The sequence below is a fragment of the Triturus cristatus genome, chromosome 2_1 (genome assembly GCF_964204655.1).
Source record: "Triturus cristatus chromosome 2_1, aTriCri1.1, whole genome shotgun sequence".
NCBI lineage: Eukaryota > Metazoa > Chordata > Amphibia > Caudata > Salamandridae > Triturus > Triturus cristatus.
This window is the reverse complement of record NC_140581.1, coordinates 118,365,354-118,391,857: the sequence shown is the minus strand read 5'-3', so window position 1 is coordinate 118,391,857 and position 26,504 is coordinate 118,365,354. Positions and strand designations below refer to the sequence as shown.

The 26,504-nt window shown below is 43.9% G+C and overlaps 1 protein-coding gene across 2 annotated transcripts in view; it reads right to left on the bottom strand.

Annotated features, from left to right (window-relative positions):
• The window catches only part of FAM219A (family with sequence similarity 219 member A), a 493,349-nt gene that overhangs the window by 101,052 nt on the left and 365,793 nt on the right, over nucleotides 1-26,504 (bottom strand). For both annotated transcript variants that reach the window (XM_085628479.1, XM_085628472.1), the window contains exon 3: nucleotides 15,416-15,518. In XM_085628479.1, the coding sequence (XP_085484605.1) occupies nucleotides 15,416-15,518 (103 nt within the window). The remainder of the gene's footprint in view (nucleotides 1-15,415; nucleotides 15,519-26,504) is intronic.

Here is a 26,504-nt window from a genome sequence, read left to right as displayed (position 1 = left end):
AGTGTTATTTTAAATGACAACTATCCAATGGTTGAGAGATCTTGTCTTATAAATGAGGATGTTTCTCTGGCATCCTTACCCAGTACTTTGTTGGCTAAATCAGCTACTGATGTGGGTCAAATGGTTATTCCACCTGTACATATTCAAGTAAAGGAGGGTGTCTCATTGCCTCGACTGCCCTTATACAAAACATCCCGAGAAGGTGAAGAACCATTAGCACATATTGTTCAAGGTTTGATTAAAGTGGGGGTAGTGGAAGAGGTCCCCTATAACACTTGAAATAGCCCTATCCTTCCTATTTTGAAAAAAAAAATACTGATACTAAAATCTACAGATTCGTTATTGATTTGCGAGAGGCTAATAAAATTGTAGTGCCCCAATATCCGGTGGTTTCTGACATCACTACACTTCTCACTATAGTCCCTCCTACTGCCACTACATTTTCGGTGATCGATTTGAAGAATGCTTTCTTCTCGATACCCATTCACCCTAACAGCCGTTATTTGTTCGGGTTCACCTTGAAAAATAGATCATTTTGGTTCTATAGAGCTCCACAGGGCTATACAGAGAGTCCCAGCATTTACAGTCAGACATTAAAAAGGCAGCTTGATTCCTTTCCGGTACCCAAAGGGGTGGCCCTTATCCAATACGTCGATGACATCTTGTTAGCTGCAGATACCCCTGAGCAGTGTGAAGAAGGAACACTGTTATGGTTATCATTTCTTGCCTCTCACAATCCCAAGGTTCGCGAAAGATATGCAATTTTGTAGACAGCAGGTTACCTATTTAGGTCACCTCCTGTCTAAGGAGGGACGTGCACTTACACCAGATCACATTCAGACCATTTTAGATACTCCTGTACCCCGCACTCAGAAGGATGTTCGTGCACTGATTGGCCTCACTTCTTTTTGTAGGCAGTTTTTTTCACACATTATTAAATCTTTGTTGGCCCTTTTGACTAAAGACAATCCGATGCCCCTCCCATGGACTGCTGAGTGCCAGAGCGCCTTCCAACAGTTACGCCAAGCCCTTTGTTCTGCACCAGTATTAGGTACCCCATACTTGTTGATGAGTGACTCTTTGTCCCAGTTAACTGAAAGCTTGTCTTCTATTTATCAGCAGGTGCGGAAAGCTCTTCCTTCGTGAGCCCTGCTGTGCTGCCAGGTCATTGCGACATTTTGGTCACCGAGAGAGGACGAGCGGTGTCACCTTAAAGACCGGAGGAAGTCTTCCCGGACCACACGATCCCTGGTACATCTAGATATCTGCTTCGATCCAGGAAGAAAGACATCTCATCGCAGAAAGACTGTTTGAGCCACTGTCCTGGGTGGTTAAAGACTGACTAAAAAAAGGGGGGCAGCTTTTTAGTGACTACTCGTCTCAATGTTAGGGAAGAAACCAATGCCTGCCCAGGACCTTAGGGCACCATTTGGTTTGTTGTTTGCCGATGAAAATGAGCCCACTTAAGAAGAAGGAGATCACTGCGACAACGTGCAACGGCTGTACAATCTGCATCCTTGGTCTGACTTTGACTACTGCCATCATCGCTACTGTAATGTGGGTAGTGGAGGAAGTAATGCCTGGAGCCTCCTTACCTAACATAATTGTTACATCACTTGCTGCAAAAGAGCACCATCATTTTGATTTGCTGCAACATGAACAGGGATACTGGCAAAATCTGAGAAACAATTCATTTCTTCAAATGTTGCATCAGACACACCAGCTAAGCAATGCTACTAACTGTTGGGTTTGTGGCAAGATTCCTCTTCATCAGAACATAAAAGGAATCCCGTAGTCACTGCTGCCATTCTCTCACAATGGCTCATGCCCAGCTTGGTTCAAACTTCTATATGCCTCTAATGAACAAAGTCTGTTACCCCAACGAAGATGGGGACCCATAAGCAAAAAGGACTGCTTTAGAAATGCAAGCATATAGTAAAGGAAGTGCAGCAACAAACTATGTGTATCTAAATTCTAGGTCGGCTAAAGTAAATGGACCCCTTGTTATCTCTGTTGCCATGACCACTGGCCCCCTTTGTTTACAAAGTACAGGCTATGTGACAGTGGGCCACAGTGACTGTACTACAGTGTTGCAGATGTCTACGAGAGGCTGAAGCAGCTTCCTTGCATCACGTCACACTTATTTTGTTTGTGGAACGAAGGCATACCACTTCCTACATCCAGACTGGTCTGGTATCTGTTACATAGCCTTCCTTCTACCACCTGTGTTTTTAGCTCTCCCAACCTACCATCAAGATTTGCAATTGTTCGATCACTATGCTGGTAGTAGGGGAAAATGTGCAATTGATGTCTCTGTAGTCGACCAGACAGACCACATGGGAACAATATAGACTGGAGCATGCTGTATCATCGGATACAGCTGTTGTGTCTTCACATCAGACAATTCACCTTCTGTATATGCAGTCATCTCCAAACTACACAAAATAGCCACCGAGATATATCAAGATTCAGGACCATGGACTTGGGCTGGATGGCTCTGGAGCGTATTTTCTGTATGGGGCATAAAAATATTTTCGGCCTTATTGATAATTATTGCAATTCTCTTCTCTTGTTGTTTATGTATCCAATGCGGGCCAATGCTTTCTCCCCTCTGTATTTCCACTTGTACTACTACCATCTAAAACAAATGTCCAAAATGTGAATGCCCGTTTAGCAATAGACCGAGAAGTCAGCGATATGATGCTGATTGATATACATGATATTTATCGTACACCTTTTTAAGCATAAGAAAATGTCTTCGCTTATGCGAAAAGTGCCGTCTGTGGAAAACGTGTAATATTTTACTTGGCATAAGCGACAGCCATTTTGGCTGTGGTGTCCATTTAAGTTTCCTTCGTAATTCTTTCGTCTTTTCACTCTGCCTGTGCTATTTATTTTAGTTGACTTCCTAGCTAAAAGCAATGTACGTGCTGAGAGTTTGTAGCTGCCAGAGCACCTGGTCTCAGATGTTAACTGTCAATCATTTACTGACCTTACATCTATAAGAGCACCACAACTAGAGACATAATCCTCAGCTGAGCGCCTTATATCACTTCTTTTACTTAGGGTAGGAGGCCTCTTGATTAATGTCGTTGGTACTCCCAACCCTATTTTAGATTCACTACAAATACATATACATCTACACACAATAAGTCCTCTCACCCCCACATCACCCACTGGCTCTTGGTAAAAGATCTCCGTTAAAGTGCCCCTACTATAGGGAGCCCGTCGGGGATTGCACCACCGACCCGATGAGGAGCAGCCCGATGATGAAGCATGACACCCTTCCAGGTGTGTGAGGGAATTATAATCCAACAAAATGGATTCCCAACTTTGAACCATCCTGGTCAGGTTGGTTAATATTCCCTGTATCTGACTCTCTTCAAAGGAACAGCATTAATCTTTTTTCTAGACTTCTACTAGGGCATTTATGCTGGACCTCCCCAAAAGCCCTGTTGTCCCCTCTTTGAATACTTAATCATTTACTGCTGCCATAAGCACTCCTGTTCCCCCTCCCACTTTGCTGACAAAATGGTTATTCATCTGACCTTGTTTGATACAAACTATTCTTCAAACTTGCTCTCCCTATTTCTGTTCACATGCTTACAGTGCAGAAAACCTATATGAAAGCCCTCTGTTCTGTGACTTCAGTGTACTACCTCAGGCAGCGCTTGAGAGTGCTGTGTAGATGTGGTCCCACTCATGAGTGATTAATAAACTTGTTATTTATTTCCTACTCCAGTGCTGATCTCTACTTTGTTGGTCTTTGAACCCGTGGACAAAAGGGTGACCCTGCACCAGTGTACTCCTAAAAAGGTACATTTCCACACCGCTATACCTTCAACCACACCCAAATATGATCTGGACCAACATAGTACAAAGGAGTCTCCCTGGATCTCATTACTGCAACAAAATTTAAAAAAGAATCTGTCATGCTAAACTTCATCCTCCCAGTACACTGGTCTGATCACGCTATCATTCACTTGTCTATTACCTTCGAACACAACATCCACCATATGCAACCAACACAAAGAAACGGAAATACTGGGCCAGAGATCTCAGAGACGTTAACCTTGACGCCCTTTCTAGAGAAGTGGCACATGCACTTTAGCATACCCTGCCCCTTTTCACTGAACTCAACAACCTCACAGTTCTATACAAAAACTCATTAACTGATATCATGACACCATTTCTCAGAAATCCCTCAAAAGCTGATCAATAAAATCTAAGTATGCCAGCTGCACGTGCAAAGAACTCAATGTTCAAAGGAAAGCCCTTAGAGTAGCAGAGCGATTGTTGTGCCAATACCACTCAGCCCACTCCCCAGCCCAGGTAAAATCAGAAAGAAAGATTTAAAAAACTCATTTTCAAAACAAAATCAGGTTTCATAAAATCCAAACTCAACTAAGAAGAAAACATCCCAAAAAACGATTTAGTCAAATAATCCACCTTACCCCCTCAAATACAATATCAGACTGCTCTAGAGAAAAATTTCAAAAAGAAAAAACTGAGCTATCACTTATGATCGCTCCCGCTAATAAAGTACACTTCCCAACGCCTATCAAATCAAAGTCTACTTGGTCCACCGCCAAACACATCAATGAACAAGACCTAACCAAAATCACATCCAATACTAAACCATCCTGTCACCACATCGACCCCATGCCTACCCACATCCTCAGACAAATCAGCGTAGTGGTGTTTCCTTCCTGGCTACACCTCATCAACTCATCATTAGAATCCGGATTTGTTTTGGAACTCCTCAAAATCGGGCGAGTCACTCCCCTTCTAAAAAATAAAACAGGGACTTGACTAGGAAATATTTGAGAACATCTGCATCATCTCCACCCTTCCACTTCCTGGCCAAAACAAATTAAAGCAGTGAAGGTGTGTAACCCAAAACCTACCTCAATGAATACAATTTGCTTGAGGATGACCAAAGAGGCTTCAGATCTGCTCATAGCCTGGAAAGTGCCATTCTCAAAATGGTCAACGAAGCCATGGAAATCAAGGATAATGGTGAATGCCTCCTCTTCCTCCTAGACTTAACCATTGACACAATTAATCACCCCAGACTAATAAATACACTATTAACCAGAATGGGCATGAAAAGGCCTGGTTCTCAGCTGGTTGACCTCCTTTCTAGAAAACAGAATAGAAACAACAAACCCCACTATGGAGTTCCATAAAGCTCTATGCTTTCACTCAGGCTCTTTAACATATACCTAGAACTTGTTGCCTCCATTCTAAAGTACTCTAACCTAAAATACCATATCTACGCAGACAACACACAGCCCTACATGAACGTTCCCACGCCAGAAGACAAATTAGGTCATGCAAATCTTCCACATAATACAATCCTAATTGTTGATACAACACCTTAAAATGAACCCTCTCAAAACTGAACTTCTCCTGCTCGCTTCCTCAAAACTCACTTCCAAGTATGGAACTGGCTTGAAGAGACTTTTGTTCTAGACTGCAAACTGACAGTTGTTGAGAGAGCCAAACCCCTGGGATTCATCCTTGAAAAACACATCATTAACATAACTAAGGAATTTCAATTCCAGATCAAACTACTAAAAGAGATCAAAAGATTCATCCCAACTGAGGAGTTCTAACAAGTTGTGCAAACTCTGGTCCTCTGAAAACTAGGTTACAGCAACTCTCTCCTGGCTGGGATTGCCATAACTCACTTTTTGCCTCTCAAAGCCACGCTACACACTGCAGTAAGGCTAGTCTTAGGCTCTAGGAAATTCAACCACATCTCACCCATTCTTATGTCCCTCAATTATTATTATTATTATTGAAGATTGTAGAGCACACGGCTACCTCCAACGGAAGTGTCCCGGGGCTAGCAGTGCATTCATCCTGTAGGGAGTGAACAAGACTAGGCCATGGGCTCTAGGGGGAGACCGAAGAGCCAAGTTTTTAAGGCTTTCTTCAACATAGATTCCAACTTGGGTCTTCCTCAGATGCTCAAGCATAGAGTTCCATAATGTAGCGGTTTTCACCGAGAAGGCCCGGCCACCGATCCTGGCCTTTGCAAAGCGAGGGATTACCAGTAGTTTCTGGTCATTCGATCGTAGAAGTTAGACGCATCTTCAAACTAGTCTGCATCACCCACAAATCCCTCAATGAATCCAGCTCTTCTATCTTAACAAGAAACTACACTCAGGAGGGCAACACATCACAAGAAGTAGTGGCTTACTACTTCTTGAATCCACCCCACCCCTCCAGAAAGAAAGCTAATACAATGAATCAGTACCTCTGAAGCTGTGCTCCAAGAATTTGCAACCTTCTATCACCCGGCTCAAAAGTTTCAGAAAATAACTGAAAACCCTACTCTTCCACTTCCAATTGTAGTCCCAGATACAATGCTCAATGCTCAAGATCTATTGTATGAATACTTGGTTTCAGCAATCTGTGCCAATACTGGCAAGAAAAGGGTAATCCATCAGTTTCTTTTAAAGAAATGTAGAGCAATACATCAGTTACTTTTAAAGAAGCTATCCACTGCACATTTGTCACCGTGCTCTTAAAGCTTCCTACTTTCAGCTGAACATAACCCTTCTCCCCCACTGCTGACACTTATGCAGCCTAAACGTACATCGCTTTGCCTTCTTTGTGCTTTTAAAGAAACTTCAAATGTACAATTGACCTCTATTCCCCCTTCTCATCAACTCCAATGTAATCACTTGTTGCCTGTTGTAGAGCAATCGGATACATTAAGGTCTTGTTCAAGCTATACAAAACTCACCAATAAATAAATAAATAGAAAAGCTACCCATCACCATCAGACACACAGGTTTGTTCCTTGGCCTCACACTGTAGCACAATACACTATATTCAATACTCTACAAGTAACCCACTCCATTGTCTTCTTCTGTACACAAAGATTCAGACTCCGATTTTCCAGAAACACTGCTGTGTTAACAAGTTTGTTCCTGCAAACTCTAGCAAAGTGGGCTATAATGCCACAATGCAAACATTGTTGATTGGCCACTGTCTAGTGTTTATCCTGAGCAAAATGGTCTATTGTTGCCACAGAGATAACACCCAGACGAGTTATCTTCATCTCTGGAAGGCCTTCAGCTAGAGATTTTTAGGTTCACTCCTATTTAAGGACATTTTTCTTTCCCACTTGTAAGGCAGGTTGTGTTTACAGACATCTTGCAAATGGTGTCCATGGCAGCAGTCACACTGCTTAGCATGACTCTCGCACGCATCTTTGAAAGTTCTGCTTTCTTAACCATGGCTATAACTTATTTCAAGGTAGAGTCTCTGTTGACCCAGAACATTTCCTGTATGCTTGAATCGTTGGTATGCAGGATCATTTGTTCTCCAATAATCTCACCATGTAGGTGCCAAACCTACATGAATTAGCTAGTTTCCTTATGGCAGCAACTTATCAACCAGCTCAGAGGCACCGTGTTTGTGCTGAAAGAAGTTAAGCCTATCAATAATAGCACAAACAGTGTGGAAGTGGATTATTAATAACCCACTGGTGCAGGGTCAACCTTCAGTCCACGGGTTCTTAACAAGTAAGGAGGAATCGACACTGAAGCGAAGTACAAACCATAGGTCATTTAATTAGCATTCATGAATGAGGCTCCGTCCGACAAGCACCACAGAGATACCCAAGGAGAGAGCACCCCGAACGATGCTTACCTGAGTTTTTATAGCAAAGATCACAAACAAGGGACGCCCAGAGGTAAATAGAGCTTTGGGAAGAACACACAAATGAAACAATTGGTAAGAATCAACAGCCTTGGTGCCTTGTGTAAGTGTCGCTTCCTGAAGCTGCACAACAAGATATGCTATCTGAGCAAACTTTACTTAACCCCTTGAGTGCCCCGCCCTTTCCCCCTCCTGAGCCGGCCCTTTCATTAGCGGGCGGGGTCCATGACGAGATAGTCTCGTCATGGGCACAGCGCAACCGCGCTCCATGACGAGACTATCTCGTCATGGGCACAGAAGGGGTTAAGGCTTTACCACTGTCTGGAAAACCCTGTGCAGACGCCAGCTGTTCTTTCGCGCTGACTCTGCATGTATACACAGCCTACAATGCCCCAATCTAGATTCTTTACTCATGTTTATACAGATGCGGCGTCAAGGATAGAGCCAGGCTGAAAGCAGAGCAGGGGTGAGAAATGGATGAGGCATAGCTTAATCAAAAAACGAGAGAATCAGATTTTACATTTTAACAACAGTAGGCTGCAAATAGCAGTCAATATCATCCAGCACATGTCTACATAAATCTATTTCTTCTGGTCTCCTGGTCCTAATGTGTTCAATGTGTTTTTCTTTTTTCCTGATAGTCGTGAATTCCTCTGAAGTATCATCTTCGGTATAATTTAAGAAAGACTCATTTCACTCAGGCCATTTCATGGAGGTTTACCTGGCACAGAAAGGAATACCTGATAAGTACCTGATAAGTAGTTAGAGTTAAAGTTTAACCCAGATCTCTTGACTGGGGTGAATGTTTTGATTTGCTCTGCATTCCGTCCATCAATTGTGTGTCTTTTGCTTCCTAGCCCTAAGTGCGCCAGGTATGCCCAGACATGGGTCCTGTGCTCACTGTGCCACTGGAATCAAGCTATCCTGGCTGAAGAGGGGTGAAACCCCGAAACTGGTCCTAGGATGCTTGTTTCCGGTCCAGGGAGGACCTGGCTTGGCAGTTCGGGCTGGACTGTTCTCATGAGGCACAGGGTCAAGACTGATTTGAATAAACTGAGGTGGCATGGTGAGCAAAAGAATGATGGATTTAACACAGATCTCTTGACTGGGGGTGAATGTTTTGATTTGTTCTGCATTCCCTCCATCAATTGTGTGTCTTTTGCACACATTTTGAGCAGGAGAAGAATATAACTAAATGTCAACAGTACAGCATATGGGGTTGAAGTAAATAACAGCACAACCTTAGATGTGGCCTCCATAAACAAGGTTTTGCATCCAATATTACAGTTTACTTGGATATTTGGTGTAAGAACCACACAAAGTACCTTAATCCAGGCATCAAAGAAAAAAGCACTCTGTGATGCTCCGCGGAGTCGCCAAATCAGAAACTTCCACTCGAATAAGGCAGTGTGACATATAATGTTGACAATGTTGTGATGCTCTGTGGAGTCGTCAAATCTGAACCTTCAGGTCACATAGCGTGTCCACACACTATGACACCCAGATGTGTTGGCATTGCTTGCAGGCATTGCACTAGGCCGCCTGCCCTGAATGATGTAATGTAAGAGGGTGCAATCATTGGTGTTTGGCTTGTGCTAATCCTAAACTGACCTGATACGGCCAAAGTCTCCCAAAAGATAAGTCCTAAGGCATGTCTGCACTCCCGTAACATAGAGGTGCAGGACATGAGTTGAACAGGAGTAGAAACTAAAGTCCAGTAAATCAGCCAGTCGTTGGCAAGAACCAAAATCCTAGATGCAAGCAACAACTCTGGGCAGGAATAGCAATGGAAATCAGCAGTGTGTGCATCCTGAAGTGGACATTCATGTTGCCCACTCTTTGCCAAATTTGAAAAGCTGGGACTTGCCAAGAAGGTAATACAGAGGTTTATTGAGAAACAGCAGACATCTTACATCCTCTCCAGTCCCACAGCAACTGCCAGTTCCAACCCTCTTCCCACCCAACCCCAGCACCAGAATACTATCACATGACACCTGAACTTAACCATGCAAAGATACATGGACACGACACAGACCATTGTCATGTTTAGTAAAAGATTTAGAAAAATTCTGAAAGTGTCATACACTGTACAATACTATGTCAAACAAAAAGAAAACGCCGGGTTACTGGTTTACTGCAGTACATCCAATATATGTTTTTTTGGAGGAAATTCAAATCTTGCCCTCTCCTCAACCCATTCTACCAAGGCAATTACCAATCACCAAACCCACATGTTACCCCAGGCACCAACAATGGAACATTGTTTTCAATCAACACTGCAAAGTAGTAGTATTGAGTAGGCCTGGGCGGTAAATTCCGTTCCGTTCGCGGAATTTGGGTAATTTCGCGTTCCGCGGAGAACGCGAAATTGCCCAAAAATCTGCGTTCCGCGACTTTGCGAAATTTTTTGCTTGTTCGCGTTCTCAATATGCGTGTTCGCGAGATATTTCACCCCGAGCACGCAAACAGCGATCGCGAACAGGAAAAAAGTATCGCGAACAAGCAATTCCGCGTGTTCGCGGAATTTCTGCGTGTTCGCGGAGATTTTTTACCGTTTCGCGGAGATTTGCGTAACGCGATTGCGCAAATTCCGCCCACCCCTAGTATTGAACATGGAGCAGACTAAATGCAAAACTGCTTCTTAGTACCATAGTTACTTGCAGCAGTTGAGCACACCTTCACACTACTCCACCTCCCTCTACAGAACAAATTCAAACCCCTCTCAGAAAGGAAGGGGAGGGTAACTCTCACATCTTCAGCCGGCTTACTGCTAACATGCAAGCAGCACAAACCTTTCTTCTGCTCTTTTTTTACTGCTGGTCTAGGCTGATCGCTGATGGGCAAAAAGAAACCAGCCTGTAGTGAACAACCAGTAGTGAACAACCCCTAAACAGGACTTAAGTCATGAGTTACAGCACATTTCCTACTTCATGAAGCCTCAGTGTCCAAACAAATACAAGGACAAAGTCACATTGCCACACAGCCTCTTCTAAATAATCTTCCATCCCTTCTGCGTCTTTCTCTGACCAAACTCCCTACACACTGCCCACAAAACATCTACCAAGTAGATAGATAGTGGGTAAATGTGTGGCTGACCACACGGCGCGATCAGCCATAATCCGACCTTGGCATCCAGGCTTCCATACCTCAAACTATACTGTTGGGCAGTCAGAAACACTCTTTTCTCTGTTAAAAAGATACCAGTTTATTTCCTTTGTGCAATGGAAGTAAGGCGAACGATTAACAATCTAAGAATTTCTTAAAATGTGCAATAATCTAGATAGGGTTGTTCTGTCTTTAGGCCTAAACCAAAATTAGCCTCCACAATTCCAATCACTTGAGTGATGTTTTGAGACAACAAACCTCAGAAGCTTACCCGTCAATAAGAATAATAGGCCATCATGATACCTCAATAATACCGAAGAGAATTATTTGCGGTCTATGCACCTGTTATAGTGCACAGACCAGAAACTGAATTCTTGGAAAGCGCTTGAATCATAGATGTTCTTATACAACTCTGAGGCGCTCCATTTATCCACCCTGGAAGAAGGAAAGGCTTGCTGAGCTCTATCCTTGTACATTGTTGTGATGTTTACATCTGTAGATGGACTCGAAACGTGTTGGCAAAGATTATTAAAACTGCTGTGAATACTTCAATACAGACAATGGCTGCTCGCCACAGGGTTTGTCCGAAGCTGGGCAAGAAATGGCAGATAGCATAGGACAGTTAGTGTCATTTTCCTCTTATAATCTCGTTTTGTGGCCATTAGGGAAGTCAACAGGAATCTGCCAGTTTAGCAGCTCATCGGGGAGTCTTCTGGGAAGAACTGAAGACTTGTGGCTGCGCTCACAGAGAAACAAGCTGCCCACATAAGGCCAGATTTGTTCATCAAGTGCCGTTCCTCCTTTTTTTATTACTGGAGTTGCACTTGTTATTCATTTAGCAAGCCAATGTTACAAATACCAACATTCATTCTATAAAAACTGAACTAAAGCGCTACTCACACAAGTCACCCATGCCCTGGGTCACGGCAGAACATGTCTATCGGACGTCTGCTTCACCAGCTACACTGTGGGGCTTCTATGAAGCACCCTTACCCATTTCAAAGACTCCTGGGGTAAACCTGAATTGTATTTCTTACATCGTCCTCATACATGCTTCTTTTCCCCCAGCTCCAAGTTCAACCCATTCTGTGTGAATATATGTCGATACACCGCAATGCAAAACAACGCATACTTTTACCACAAAGTTATTAGTTCGCAAGTACCATTACAATGCAATTTTTTTCTACGCATACTATTAGATAGCAAGTTCCTAGAAATGCTTTTAAAATGTCATTACAACGGATCCCATTACCCCACATACTTTTCCCACGCATTGTTTGTATTAAAAAACACCCCTACAGTACGCTAAATTCTACATCCAAATACACTACCCAACACAACACAAACTCAACAACACCTACCCTACCCTAATCCCTCAAACAGTACCCCACCACGACACTACTCCTTCCCACAGACCTGTCCCTACACGCAAACACTACCCTGCACGAATCCCCCGACACTACCATAAACCCTAAATCACTACCCTACACTACTCAAACACCACTACACTACCCAAAACACTACCGCCTGCATGACCTTCCCCCACCCCCAGTCCTGTCCCTACACTCTAACACTACCCTGCACAACCCACCTGACGCTACCCTAAACCCTAGAACACTACCCTACAATATACAAACACCACAACACTACCCTAAAACACTACCCCCTGCACGACCCTGCCCCTTCCCCCAGTCCGCTCCCTACACTCCAACACTACCCTGCACGATACCCCTGACACTACCCTAAACCCTAAAACACTACCCTACACAAACACCACAACACTACCCTAATCCCTAAAACACTACCCCCACCACAACACTCACCCTTCCTCCAGTTCTTTCCCTACACGCAAACAGTACCCTGCACGAACCCCCTACACTACTCTAAACCCTAAATTACTACCCTACACTACTCAAACACCACTACACTACCCTAAACACTAAAACACTACCCCCTACACGACCTTCCCCCACCCCCAGTCCTGTCCCTACACTCTAACACTACCCTGCACGACACCCCAACACTACCCCAAACCCTAAAACATTACCCTACACTATACAAACACCACTAAACTACCCTAAACCCTAAAACACTACCCCCTGCACGACCTTCCCCCACCCCAGTTCTATCCCTACACTCCAATACTACCCTGCACGACACACCCAACACTACCCTAAACCCTAAAACACTACCCTACACTACACAAACACCACAACACTACCCTAATGCCTAAAACACTATCCCCTGCACAACCCTCCCCCGACCCCCACTCATGTCCTTACACACAAACACTACCCTGCACGACCCACGACACTACCCTAAACTCAAAAACACTACTCCTCAAACACAACAACACTACCCTTAATCCTAAAAGACTACCCCTGCACGACCCACCCCCTACCCTAAACCCTTTAAAACGACACATCCCCTCTTACCTCTCTCTCCTCGTGGTTCCTCTCTTCTCCTTCCAGCATCGTCAGAGGGTCGGTGCTCGTTGCACGTCGATGTGAGGAAACGGAAGAGCCTCAGTTTCCTCACAACAATGTGGATCACATTACAACGCTTGCGTTGTAACAGCACATGCGATGTAATAACATGCGCAGTAAAGGCTACGCGTTGTTACAGCGCATGCGTTGTTACGCTTGCGTTGTAATGGCATGCGGAGTAAAAGTTGCGTACTAATGGCTGTTTACCATTCTGTGTATACACCATCACCTTTGTTTATCTCTTTCTGCTCCATCACATTTTTACACTTCCCTTCTCCCACAGATCCCTCTAACTGCTACCGTAGTGAGACTGTTGTATCACATAGAATGATAGATGGGTAACTGGGAATAATGGGGTATGTTTATCATCAATGGCTTCTGACTAACAGACGGACAACCAGAGGCGTTATATCCAGCCCCCCTAAAACATCTGCCTCTACTTCCAACATGCATAAAGGGACAGAGATGCAATGGGGGGGGCATAATTAAAATGGGCTACACTCCAAACAAAAAAAAACCCTGGGCTCCTATCACTCACTCACACCGCCTTCTGAAAATAACCACCCCACCCAAATCGGAACCCATTGTTGATACGCACAGCAGTGATTAACTCAATTTTGATCTGGTTATCCAAGCTAAAGGCTTGTCTATGAATATTTCCAATTTAATTATCCCTTTCAACTCTTCTCCCTGAATGTTTCCGCCTTTTTACTATTCACTATTGTACTATCACAATTCACTATTGTAATATTACAATTCACTATTGTAATATTACAATTCACTATTGTAATATTACAATTCAATATTGTACTATCACAATTCACTAAAAAAGCAATCCCTCCACCTATCCAATAGTGATCCATTCTTCTGTACTGATCTAACACAGTGCGCGTTCTCAACTAACATTATTCCTTTATACGCCTGACTTATCTTCTCCTTTGGAGTCGGTCTTTCAGCCAGGCCATTCTACAGAACCTACAAAGTTTCTTTCCTCTTCCCAGATCACTTGGCTATTTATAGTTTATGCAATTGTGAGCGGTTTTACTCTCTATCTTCCTAGGGAATTTCTCGCACTAAAAATGGAATGGTTCCATTCCTGTCTTTCTTACCTCATACATTCTGCTTCCTGGAAAGTTTTTCAATCCTTCTCAAGAAGGTGTCCACCTGGGTTCTGTTCTTGGTCCCTCTTTTTATTGATCTTTATTACTCCTTTTCTTACTACAGCTGTCATTTAGATTAAAGGCTCATATTTACACATACGATCCTGCAAAATGTCTTCATTTATTCCTATCTTACCTTCATTATCATGTTTCATACTTATTTGCATGTCTCCTGCCATCGAGGAATGTGTGACGTCATTTTCCAAATCTGACTGAGTTACTTGGTTGCTATTCTTCAACAAGGATCATCAATTACATTTTCTCCCTACCATCTCAGCTGTCATTGTCCTCTTTTACTAGTGGTTTCATCTTCACCTCTTCATCAAACTACTTTCAATAGTTTTCCCATCACTTTAAGGTACAGTGCTTTTACCTAGACAATACTCCTAAAACTAGACGATTGGTTCTCTGTTACCTGAACTTGTTTTCTTCCACCATCAGCCTGTGTAAATATGTAAATTCTCCTCCTACATGATGCATTCTCCTCCAGTTTTAGTTGGTGTTTCTCTTCTTTTCCTTTGCATTCATGCTTTCAAGTCTCCTTATTGCCACTGCCTTGTGCCTTTACAAACTCCTAGCATGGCCCTCCTTGTAGTCTCTTTGTTTTTCTATGTCCTTTGCGAAACTTGTGGCTTTTGTTGTTATTCTTGTCTAGTCTCAATATTAAGGAATGAACTCTGGTACGTGCATAGCTACTATCTTCTCTGGTTACCTTTATCAATGCAAAAGGGCAGTTTTCGTGCCACAATGTAGGCACCTGACCATACTGTACTTCAACAATTATTGGTTGTTGCAACATTTCTTCTAAAAGAAACATTTTTTGTACTGTTATATAGGTACAGCGTTTGAGTGAAATCCCTCTAATAGGTATACATTATTAAATCATATAAATATCAGTCTCTTCACTTATAAAAAATACATTTGCCAGTAGTCATCAGAATACGGAGCGTTGTAAGGCGTTACTAAACACAATATCAACAACGTTACCTTGTTCTTGCCATAACGTTGTTCTTTTTCGGTTGTTGATTGACAGGACTTCCCACATTGCCATTCTTCAGGGAGCCTTTTCTGGCCATCTCTCTCTGCTTTTCTAAATAGACAAGATAAAAATCAAATCGTTACACTTTGTTGGGTTATAAAAACAACTTGCATTATGGGCAGTGTACCATGGTATATATCATATGTATATCTAGATAAACACACTGGTATAATATTATTTAAAAGAATTTGTTAAGACAATGATATTAAAGTATATGTATAGTCACCCAAAGTCCACCTTCTAGTCACATATATAATGAACATTTACTCATGGTGAGTAGAGGGAGGAGGTTTAGGCCAAGGGAGAGGGAGATGAAGTAGTGGTATTTAATCAATGCATACTAGCTCTAAGGTGCAAAACCGGGATTAGAGTTTTTTATTACGCGGCAAGTGAAAGAGACGAAGTCGAACAAGAAGTCCAGGAAATCAGGTAGCAGATTGACTGTAGTCACAGGGAAGAACTGAGGGCTGTAAGTGAAGAATGATATTGCTGGCCATATCTTTGCTTTAAGCAATTAGTAGGAAATTGGTTGTTAAGATACACACAACTGCATGTGATTCATTTTAGACAATGACTCTGAGTGCTAGAGTACACAGTGATGAAGAGGGGAGAGCTGTAGAGGAAAATTGCAGTGCAGGACAACCCAAGTCATGGGACTTCGGAGTGACGAGGGTGGGGGACAACAGATTTTGTTATGCAGAGAAGTTTGTGCCCTATAGAACATGGATGCCATGGAAGCTCGTGAAGGTTAAGTAATTAAAAGAATATATAATTATATTCATAATAAAACATTGACTTGTCCTCCTAATTTATTTAGCATTTTATACATTGAGGAAGTTCATAATGAAGGGAACACTCAGCCCAGTATATTCCAGGCCTACACTTCACACGATGGGCTTGAAATAGGTGGAAGCTTGCTATGGTTTTGGAAAGCCAGGCATAATGGGCCACAACACACAGGCAAGCAACTCTAAATGGCTTTATTTACAACTTAGTGCATAGCTGTCACAAATGTACGCAGTCATCCCAGGAGAAGAAATAGAATTAGTATTTCACATACAACAAAGTAATACAAACATATCACACTAATGTGTGGAGCATCGTATTAAGTAAATATAATTTTAACATTAAAAACTTCAAGTGACTAGAGGTATCGCAATAGGCTAAAGATCCATATGCCATACTGTGTGCGTCAAGAACCCTTGTTAAGAGATATCAGTATCCTTAGCAGTAAGCAACTCGTGGGACATTATGGCCTATTTCAAAAGGCTAGTATATTGTCATACAGAACATTTCCTTGTCACTCGTTTGACTGTTCAATCAACGCAACAAGATAGTTGATTTACCAAGACAAGATGGACAGTGAGAAAATGAGCCTTAAAAGATCCTCCTCAAACTAACAAATTGCCTACTCCAAAGCTTGGAGGACTACATTCAGCACCTGGATTTAAGAGCTAATCATCTGAAGGCAGCCAAGCAACAGGCGAGAAGTCTAGGAATCCATACTCCCAGCCCTTGCCTGAATCTCTAAGAGGGTGTAACACAATCAAATCCGTGAATGGACTCAACACAAAAGAGCAGTTAGCTTCTAATAGTAGCAACTAGCTCAGCAAGATTAATATTTCCTGCTAAAGACAAAAATGCAATTACTCAGGATAGAAGGGATGAATTTATAGCTTGCTAAAAGGAAAGAACAAAAAATCCATATTTTACAAGCAGGTTTAGCTATATATCTCCAAGGCATGGATTCTTCTTCACTTTGAGAGGTCACTGACAGATAAGAGGACATGGACGATAACACTGTTGTTCAATCCGTTAGCTCAAATTAAACTTCCAAGTGCTTCTCGGTTCCTTAAAAGCACATGATGCCGTATATATCTAGGATCGATAAAATGCTGAACTGGGTCATTGTCTGTGAATCTTTGTTCAAGCTGATCTATTCCTTGTCGATGCTGTGCTTTTGAAGGTGTGATCTTTTACCTGTGAGTTATGTGTCTGGTTCTAAACGTTCGATAGTCATACTTGGGATATGGGGGTTTCATGGTTGGAGTATCAGAGCCCTTCTCTGATTGACCATTACAGACTAAATATTCTGAGGTCAGTGCTTCATCAGTAAGTACTATGTGGAAAAACGTGGGTGTGTCATTACGTTTTTGTGCACCTATGTGTCGGTCAAGGATACTGCACGGTTTTGATAGTGCCTTAGTTTGTAATGGCTATCAATGAAGAACGAGAAAGTAGTAATGTGCTGGTTACTTAATGGTAAACTTTATAACACTGAGTATAATTTTTTGTCATCTATGTCTGATTGGCATTCCTTCTAGTCCACAGACACTTGTGATCTTCCGCCAAGTACAGTGCTGTCTGGGTACCTATATGCGGTAATGGAATAATGTTACCACTAAAAGACCGACGACAGCCATCTCTTCATGTGGGGTCGACTTTGATGGCAAGGTAGGAGGGCTAATAAGGAAACACGCAAGCCATTTCTAAGCTTAGAGAGTTATGGCAATACAAATACAGTATTGTGAAAAAAAGGATCTCCGGCTGCCATTGCTTGCCTTGTAGAAGAATGAGTTTGATTAATTGCATGCCTGCAGAAGTATTAGATGAAAAGGGCATGTTGAAATTAATGGTTTTGGATGCTTTTACAAAGCCTGAAAATCTTCAGGTTCACTTCTAAGATACTGAGAGGTACAGAATTTACTAGCATTGGAACATTCTGCACACATACGCACAAGGATTATGAAGAAACGTCTTGTATTGTAACTCTGCATGGTAAGCAAAGTCAGCTTGAAGCAGGCATCTTCACATGAACGTAGGAACACTGCGGTCGTCGCTGCAGGTCTGCGGTTAAAATGCATTGGTGAAGGACGTTGCGGCACTCTGATAGCTCTCTCTGCTAGGACATAACCATACACCCAACACAAAACATGGCCATGAGGAGGCCACTGACTATGTGTGACCACTGCACTAGCACCACAGTTTGCATTTAGTGGGAGATGGTGTAAGTTGTGGGGGTTTCTTTCCACAAACAAATTGGATTTTAAAACTGGCATTGCAATAAGTTTTATAGATCTTCTTTGCAAAAAAAAGCAATTTGCTTGAAAAGTCGGGTGGCGTGCCTGCCCTCCAGACAATTTACTTCCATTCAAAATGACTTTAGAAGCAAGGGACACAAGCTATGTTTAAGATTTCTGGGTCTGCTTGATAGATTTTCTGTGGCCCTTGTTTCTGGGTTTTGCACCAGCTTTCCTGCCGTGCACTTAGAAGCTAATAGTTATCACCACAGGCAGTGACCACCACTGCCTGATCCCCTCTTCTGGTGATCACCTGTGGAAAACAGTGATAGTGCACAGTATAAGAGCTTGACTTGGCTTTAAAGATTCCTTGCCACCTCAGGAAGGGTGCTTTGAAGAGAGTAAGTGACACTACAGTGAGGATCATACAGCTCTGACCCTCACAGATGCAGGAAAAAGACTACACTCCTTGTAAACAGAAGGCAAGGCCACAGGGCCATAGAACGCGGGGTTCGAGGACAGCAGTATCCTGGATCATTCTGAAGACTAAGAACACATGTTTAAAGCTGGGCAGCTGCAGAAAGTTGCCCTAGTGCACTTGCTTTTCATGAACCTGCCTTCACGGGGGGACCAAGACCTTTGAATCGCAAATTATACCACATATCGTGCCTAAAAAGGGGGACTGCATCTACAGACAATAAAAGGACAACATAAAGCTTATGAAAAGGAAAGTCACAGGAAGCTGCAGCCCTCTTATTTCAGTCAGAAAGATTATTAACAAAATGGTTGCCAAATTTGCAAAATATTTTCTGTAATTTGGTCTTACTTCAGGAATAGGATATTCTTGCTCATGGAAAACCCTCTGTGATTAGGTCTATGAACAAGCATGTTCAACTCCTGGAAATACAGGCGTAAAATTACATAGAGTACTAGGTTAGATTAGGTAAAACATAGACCCCGTACTCTTTGACTCTTCTGGTAGATAAAGTGAGCAATGGCAGGGAGAAACTTGTTTACAAAGCACTCTGCGAGGTTACATTGATAGTATACAAAAGAACCTAACATAATCAGAGAGGCTAACCAGCTGTAAGAGAAGGGGCACAAAGTGACACCACTGCTCGCCTCACAGTGCTCACCATCACCTCCTTCCTTGACTTCTGGCTAAGGGCACGGTGTTCCCTCTAAAGAAAGAAGTGACTTGGTCCATTTGTTTCCTCCCTGGAAGGATCATTTTAATGTACCACTACCTCTGCTCTAGACCCATACCACCCCATCTAAACCTCCTTTCTCAATCAACTTTTTGTTTATTAAAAATAATTGAGGGAGGAACCAGTCCCGTATTTTTAATCTTGCATAGCTTATCAAATACATTCATATCTACTCCACTGCCCTAATATAAATGTAATAGCTTGAACCATCAACAGAAACAAAATCTTTATATTCCACTTTTGAAAGAGCTCAGGATGAGCCCACGTTGCACCATTAGAGTGCTGGTGATGGTGCCCGATATGATGAAGCAGGTCATCAAGAGTGAGTGAGGGGTGGTGTCATTTTTATTTCAGGACTAGCTCATAAAAAATTAATAGACTGTCCTCTTCACCAGGTATTAGCTTAGCAGAAGCAAATGGATATGGTTGAGTAGGAATTATCTTCCTTCAAAGTGTTGAAGAAAGTCCCCCTAGACTTTGTGATTACTTATTTCTCTCTCACCACCAGCCGTCCTACGTTCGGTTTGTGCTCGTCTCAATTTAATCAAGATCTTGTACATTCACACATCATCATTACTTTAAGATTTGTAGATTCAGACCAAGGATTTAACACCTCCCAGAGGATTCGGTGAGGCATATAAATGCATCTAAAGATGGGAATTTAAAACTAACACACCACAACCCATCAATACATTATTTTATGATGTTACATATTTCACAGAGGGACAATAACACTGCATCTTTGACCACATATTTTTGTTTGTACCCCTTCAGATAGTGTAGTTTGATCATCTTCCATGTTGAGCATGGCAGGCACTATAAGAGGTCTGGCATCCCCAGTTCATTCCAAACAGCAATGTATTTTCTACATATCAGTGACACAGGCTGTGTTGTCTGCTTGGAAAACATAACAAAAAAAAGGTTTGTCTCACCATGTTTAAATAACAAATCTGGGGGCAAGCATTTCACCTCGGCTAGCTATGCAGCAAGAAATACATTAGCACACCTCTGAGTTAACATGACTGAAACAGCAATCCGTGTGAATCCTGCAAGTCTCAATATAGGCTCTCTGTGTTTTGGGTTTCCTAGATAGATAAGAGAATGCCTGTGCATGGGACAATAATAACAGATGTTGTAACTATGCTTTATAATCAGAAGACTGCGAAAGATGTGCCATACTTACCTAAATACAAGCTTGCTACCATTCAATATGTGTCACTCCTTCATATACAACAGAAATTCCCTTTATTATTAAATGTAGTGATCAAAGTGTGACATCTGAACTCATGTCGTGTGTGGATGCTTGCTGCTGTTGCCTTAGTTGTGTGTCTCATCTGTGACCATTCACTGCCTAAAGAAGCCACTGCTGCAGGAGCAGCTGTCCTCCCCAAGTCGTGAGAAAACATAAAATATTGGTGCCAGCCAGACAATGACAACAGGCTACATCAAAGATTTACAGATAGTTTCACACGTAACACATAAATACAATTTTTAGATAATTATGTAAACTATGGTAGGAAGCTGACTGCTTGCAAACTGAATGTAAAGAATGACTTGCCTACAAAAGTCACGCAAGACACAAATTCATCGCTGTCAGAACCCTGTTCATAGGGAAGCAAGAGCTTCTGGGCCCAACAGTGGTGTATGAGCCCTTTAACTACTGACGCTCTGGGGCCCGACCTATTATGGACCCTGAGCAACTGGGCCTAGTACCCAGTCCAAGGCTACTGGGGAGGGGAGGTCGACTCATGGAGGAGGGTGGGGGGGGTTAGGGGGGGTGGTAGACACAGTTGATCAACACAGACTGACAACAACTAAAAATACTTTCCTCAGGATCCAAGAAACCGGAGTCTCGGAGTGTGCCTCCTTTGCAGGGGTGAAGCTTGAGCACCTGCCTACAGTAAATCTTTCGCATGGGTAGCCCAAGAGGGCTGCAGTAGGTGTCCTCGAGTTCCTCACACGCTGTCCTGCTGCGGCCAGGGGCGTTCTCAATGCTCCTCTGATCCTGGTAAATTTCCTGTTCCCAAGTTCCTCCTCTGGTGCAGGTCCTCAGTCACGTCTTGGGCCCACATGTGTCACCACTGCAAGCTCCTTCCTCCAATGATGGTCTTGACCAGACCATGCTCTTTGTCTGGTCCCAGGAGTACCCCCAGCATATTGGGACACTGTTCCTCCTAATTACATTAGCAGTAGCCTGATCACCACAACTGCAATTTTCATGGCAGCCCTCCCTAGCATACAAGGTCACCCACTTGGTCCCGTCCCCGGACTACGCCCAATCAGTAAGGCAGAAATCTTCACAGCTGTCCCACATAGCATACATTGTTGCCGACTTGGTACCTTCTCACTGGCAGCAGCTCAATGTGTGCAACAATGGTCACAGCTCACTTCATGGCAGCCCTCGTCTGGCATATGGGTTCACAGATTTTTTCCTGCATACAGGCAACAACATTATCGGTGCAGCAACCATCTTCTCACACCTCGTTACGGTTTTCAATACCAGGATCCCCCACTGGACCTCACTCCTTCCAACGCTCTCCTCTCCCTCACAGGGCACACTGGTCTTGGCAAGAAGATAGGTGCTGGTGCTGCAGGTTCCAAGGGCAGGTTATCTTTGATTCCCTGGATGATGTCCTCTCACTCAGCGGGGAGACTGGTAGGCCTTCGACCCCAGTCCTGGTCACAGGCAGAAGTTTTGCAGAGCTTCTCCTCCTTGCATACCCCTACTGGTTGCTTGACAGTTGACAATTTCGGGGGGGCTCAAACGCCCCTTCTTATAATACATTTCCAGACACCAAATGTGATTTAGAGTCTAAGGGCCCGATTTAGATTTCAGCGGACGCGTTACTCCATCACAATGGTGGTGGATATCCCATCTGCCGAAATATAAATACGATAATATCCTTTGGGATTTATATTTCGGGGATGGGATATCAGTCACCATTGTAACAGAGTAACCCGTCTGTCGAAATCTAAATCAGGCCCGCCCAGAGTCTTTGAAGTTTATGTTGGGGGTCTGCTTCTTTTTGAGGTGCCCTTTCCTCCGTCCTGTCCTACCTCCACAAGCACTCTGTCACAGCAGGAGCCACTTCAAATCTGATAGCCCCACAACACAGGTCATGGGGGTGCTCGTGTGTATCAAAATGTTACCCCAGGTCATAGCCCTACTCTTTGTGATTTTCTTATCAGCCTCATCTCTTTCCTGAGATGTGTCAGGCCCCTTCCCAGTGACCTCTCTCTGAATCAAAGAGCACCCTTTGAAGTGCACTGGAGAGCCTGGCCCTCCTTTCTTCCAGTGTGTCCCAACAAACCTAGGGAATGAAGCAATGCACAAATATGTCTGGAGTATTTCTCTACCTCCTCTCCTCATGTTCCTCCAGTCAGCCATGGGTCTCCCAAGCCCAGAATCTTCCATCTATTGTGCCCTTCACAGGTACACATATACCCAACACGTGCATATAGCGTACACGCACTGCACAGAACTACATCCTTGATGTATTGTACGACTTACCGCCACAAATACATCCATCACATGCATATAATATAATATACAGGTAATTCACAGCACCACATTATCCCGGTATTGTACCACTCACAGGAACACATACACCCAGCACATGTGTACTACATGGGCACTGCAGAGCACTCCACATCAAACCTGTAGGCCAAAAGTGAGTTAAGCACACAGCATCAGAAGTTTAAATGAGTCTACCTGTAGGACTCAGTCCAGTGACACAGGTAACAAGCATTGAAAATGCAATAGGCCTCGCCTTTTATTAAGTTAAAGCCATTTTCTTTGCTAATGGTATTATATAGCAAAGCAAATGGCTTTAACTTAATAAAAGGCGAGGCCTATTGCATTTTCAATGCTTGTTTTGTCTTTACTTGTGAAAATTTCCTGAAGATGCCAGCTTAAAAGAAACCAGCGCAGGGATGCTGGTGCAAGTGAGAGCTCACCACCGCAAAACACATTTAAGTGTTAAACCCTTCCCCCCCCCTAAAAAAATACAAAAAGCATGTGCATGTGTCAGACACTTTGGGAAGATAGCCAGGTCACATCAGCCAGCTGGCCCTGCCATGTGTGGCACTCTGATTCTTCCTTAAGTTTGTAGCCAACAGTACTGACCTCGTCATCACCATAACTGTTGAATAGCGCTACTCGCCCTTTGCTGGGTATCTAAGCGCTGGTTACACACTAGTAAGAGTGCTACTAAGAATAGAATAGATGGATTTTCACCTGTCTTCTAAAATCTAGAAGGCGCTTGTGATGCGAATGGGCTACATTACAGCGTCCCGCAGACAACACACGTAAAAACTACCATCATATAGCATTGTGGGAATTGTAGTTTCACACTTTGCATAGATGTACGAGTTCAAAAGGACTTCAACATGCAAGGGTATTTGATTGAAAGGCCAAGGCTGCGTGAGTGGGTCACACTTGACCAGAGGCGCAACTAGAGCCAAATTTCGGGAGGGGCTACGAAAAATTTCGGGGGAGGGCTAACTCTTCGAGTAATATGCAGAGTGGAGATGCCGGGGCTCTAAGAAGGGGTGAAAAGTAACAAAGACTCATTAGCACATAAATGGTCTTTTAAAGACCTGTGAAGTGTCCGGGTGCGGCTGTGTGTGTGCCCGGGAAGCTGTCTCAGCTCGGGCTGCCACACACGATGGGGGGGGCTGAAGCCCTTTGAGCCCAATGGGCATTGCGCGCCTGCACTTGACACAGGGCCGCTTGACAGATGTGCCTTTGTAGATTAAAAGTTAAATATTAACAAAACACTGTAGATAATTCATGCCACTCACTGGCTGCTGCGCGTGCACAGGAACCAGGTGTCCTGTAGCAGGGAGAAGAGAGGCGGTGACAAGTGGGCGCTTAGAGAGTAAATGAAAAACGATGCTAAGCAACACATGAGGGAGTAACACGCTGGATAAGGAGATGGGTAATAAATGAAGGAATATAAGAAGACGAGGCCACACATAAAACCTAAGCTAGCCCAATGACTGACTGGCCCAGCCAGAGTTCTAGATTATCCCAGGGCCAGACCCTGCGTGAGTAGGAGTAGCTCGGCCAGTTCATGGTGTTTTTCTTAGAAATGAAGGAGCACGGCACATGGTTTCGGCTGGGTACAATCTGAGCTGGGCCCCTCCCCCCCGCACGGCCCTCTTACCTCCCACTGGGCTCCGCAGCTGTAGCCAGCACAGAACCCCCATGGCCAGGAGACACAGAGCTCTCATGGTAGCCGAGGCGACGGGATGGACTCCGTGGCTACCTGGCTGCTGCACTCTATGTAAGTCATTTCTAGTCCCACCTGAGCTGCGCTGTGGTCAAGGAGGTGGGGCATAGGGAGGGGGAGGCAAGCCAAGGCAAGCCCTTCACAAACACAGCAAACAGACACCCGCTGCGTAAACCAATCGGTATTCTGTGCTCTGGTTTTAGAAGGAACGCGGCACATGGTTTCGACTGGGTACAATCTGAGCTGCCCCCCCCCCGCACGGCCCTCTTACCTCCCACCGGGATCCGCAGCTGTAGCCAGCACAGAACCCCCATGGCCAGGAGACACAGAGCTCTCATGGTAGCCGAGGCGACGGGATGGACTCCGTGGCTACTGCACTCTATGTAAGTCATTTCTAGTCCCCCCTGAGCCGCGCTGTGGGCAAGGAGGCGGGGCGGGGGAGGGGGAGGCAAGCCAAGGCAAGCCCTTCACAAACACAGCAAACAGACACCCGCTGCAGGCAAAAAATACCCCCAGTAGCCGCAAGTCCACAGAATAAACCCTCCAGACCTTTCCCGCTGCCTTTAGAAATTGACACCAAGGCGTCCCCTTTAATTCATTTTAAAGAATCCGACGTGGAAAACAGCGCTGCTGCATGGAGCCTTGCTGGGAATTAATTTGTAATTTCATAACATCATTGAAAAACAAGTGAGTAAACACAGGACCTGGCGTTGGGATTACTCAGAACCGCACTGAGCAGCATACAGCCTACAACGTACATTTGTGCATAGAGACTCAAGAATGTGCAGGGCACACGTCTTAAACAAGGCAGAAAAACGAAAGAAACCCGCATCAGACGGCCAAGGAAGAGTTTTCACTCGCAAATTAAGCCTCCTACCAGAAACGTCAGCACTTGAAAAAAAAAAGCGCTCGCCATGACGTTTTTCGTACGTACGCTTTTCTCGTTTAGAGCCATCCCAGTTGGACTGGCTCGCTTGACTTCATTTTGTGATAAAAGGTTTCTTATCTTTATGGGGCCATGTGTTTGGCCCCATAAAGATAAAAAAAAACTTTTACGCCAGCAGTTAGTCGGGGCAGCCAGTCCAACTGGGACGGCTCTAAAAGAGTAAAGTGTACGTCACTGGAAGCTCTTTTCCAATGGCTGGCCACCGTTTAGCATAAATGGTGACGCCAGCCAATGGAAAAGAGGGGCGGGGCTTAAAGCCCACTAGAGAAATCTCTACAAATCATTAAATCTCGCCAGCGAGACTGTGCATGTCTGCGCAGTCTTACGCCAGGCGAGACCTAAAAAGGACCCGTTGACTTCTACTGATCACTATACAGTCTGCCACCACCGCTGTAGTGCTACTTAGCTCCTGGTAAATGTAGTAGCCTTTCACCATTATGAGAGTGGCGCTTTGGGCGCCCCTCTGGGTCCAAAAAGACCGCAGTTCATGAGACAGGCCTATGTCATGATGCACACGCATGATCCATGTTAGCCCATGATGTCAAAAATCAGCATTAGTAATCCAATCATCATCACAGTTGGTGCACTCAGGGCAGAGGTGAACGTCCATCAGCAGGCGAGGGACTTTT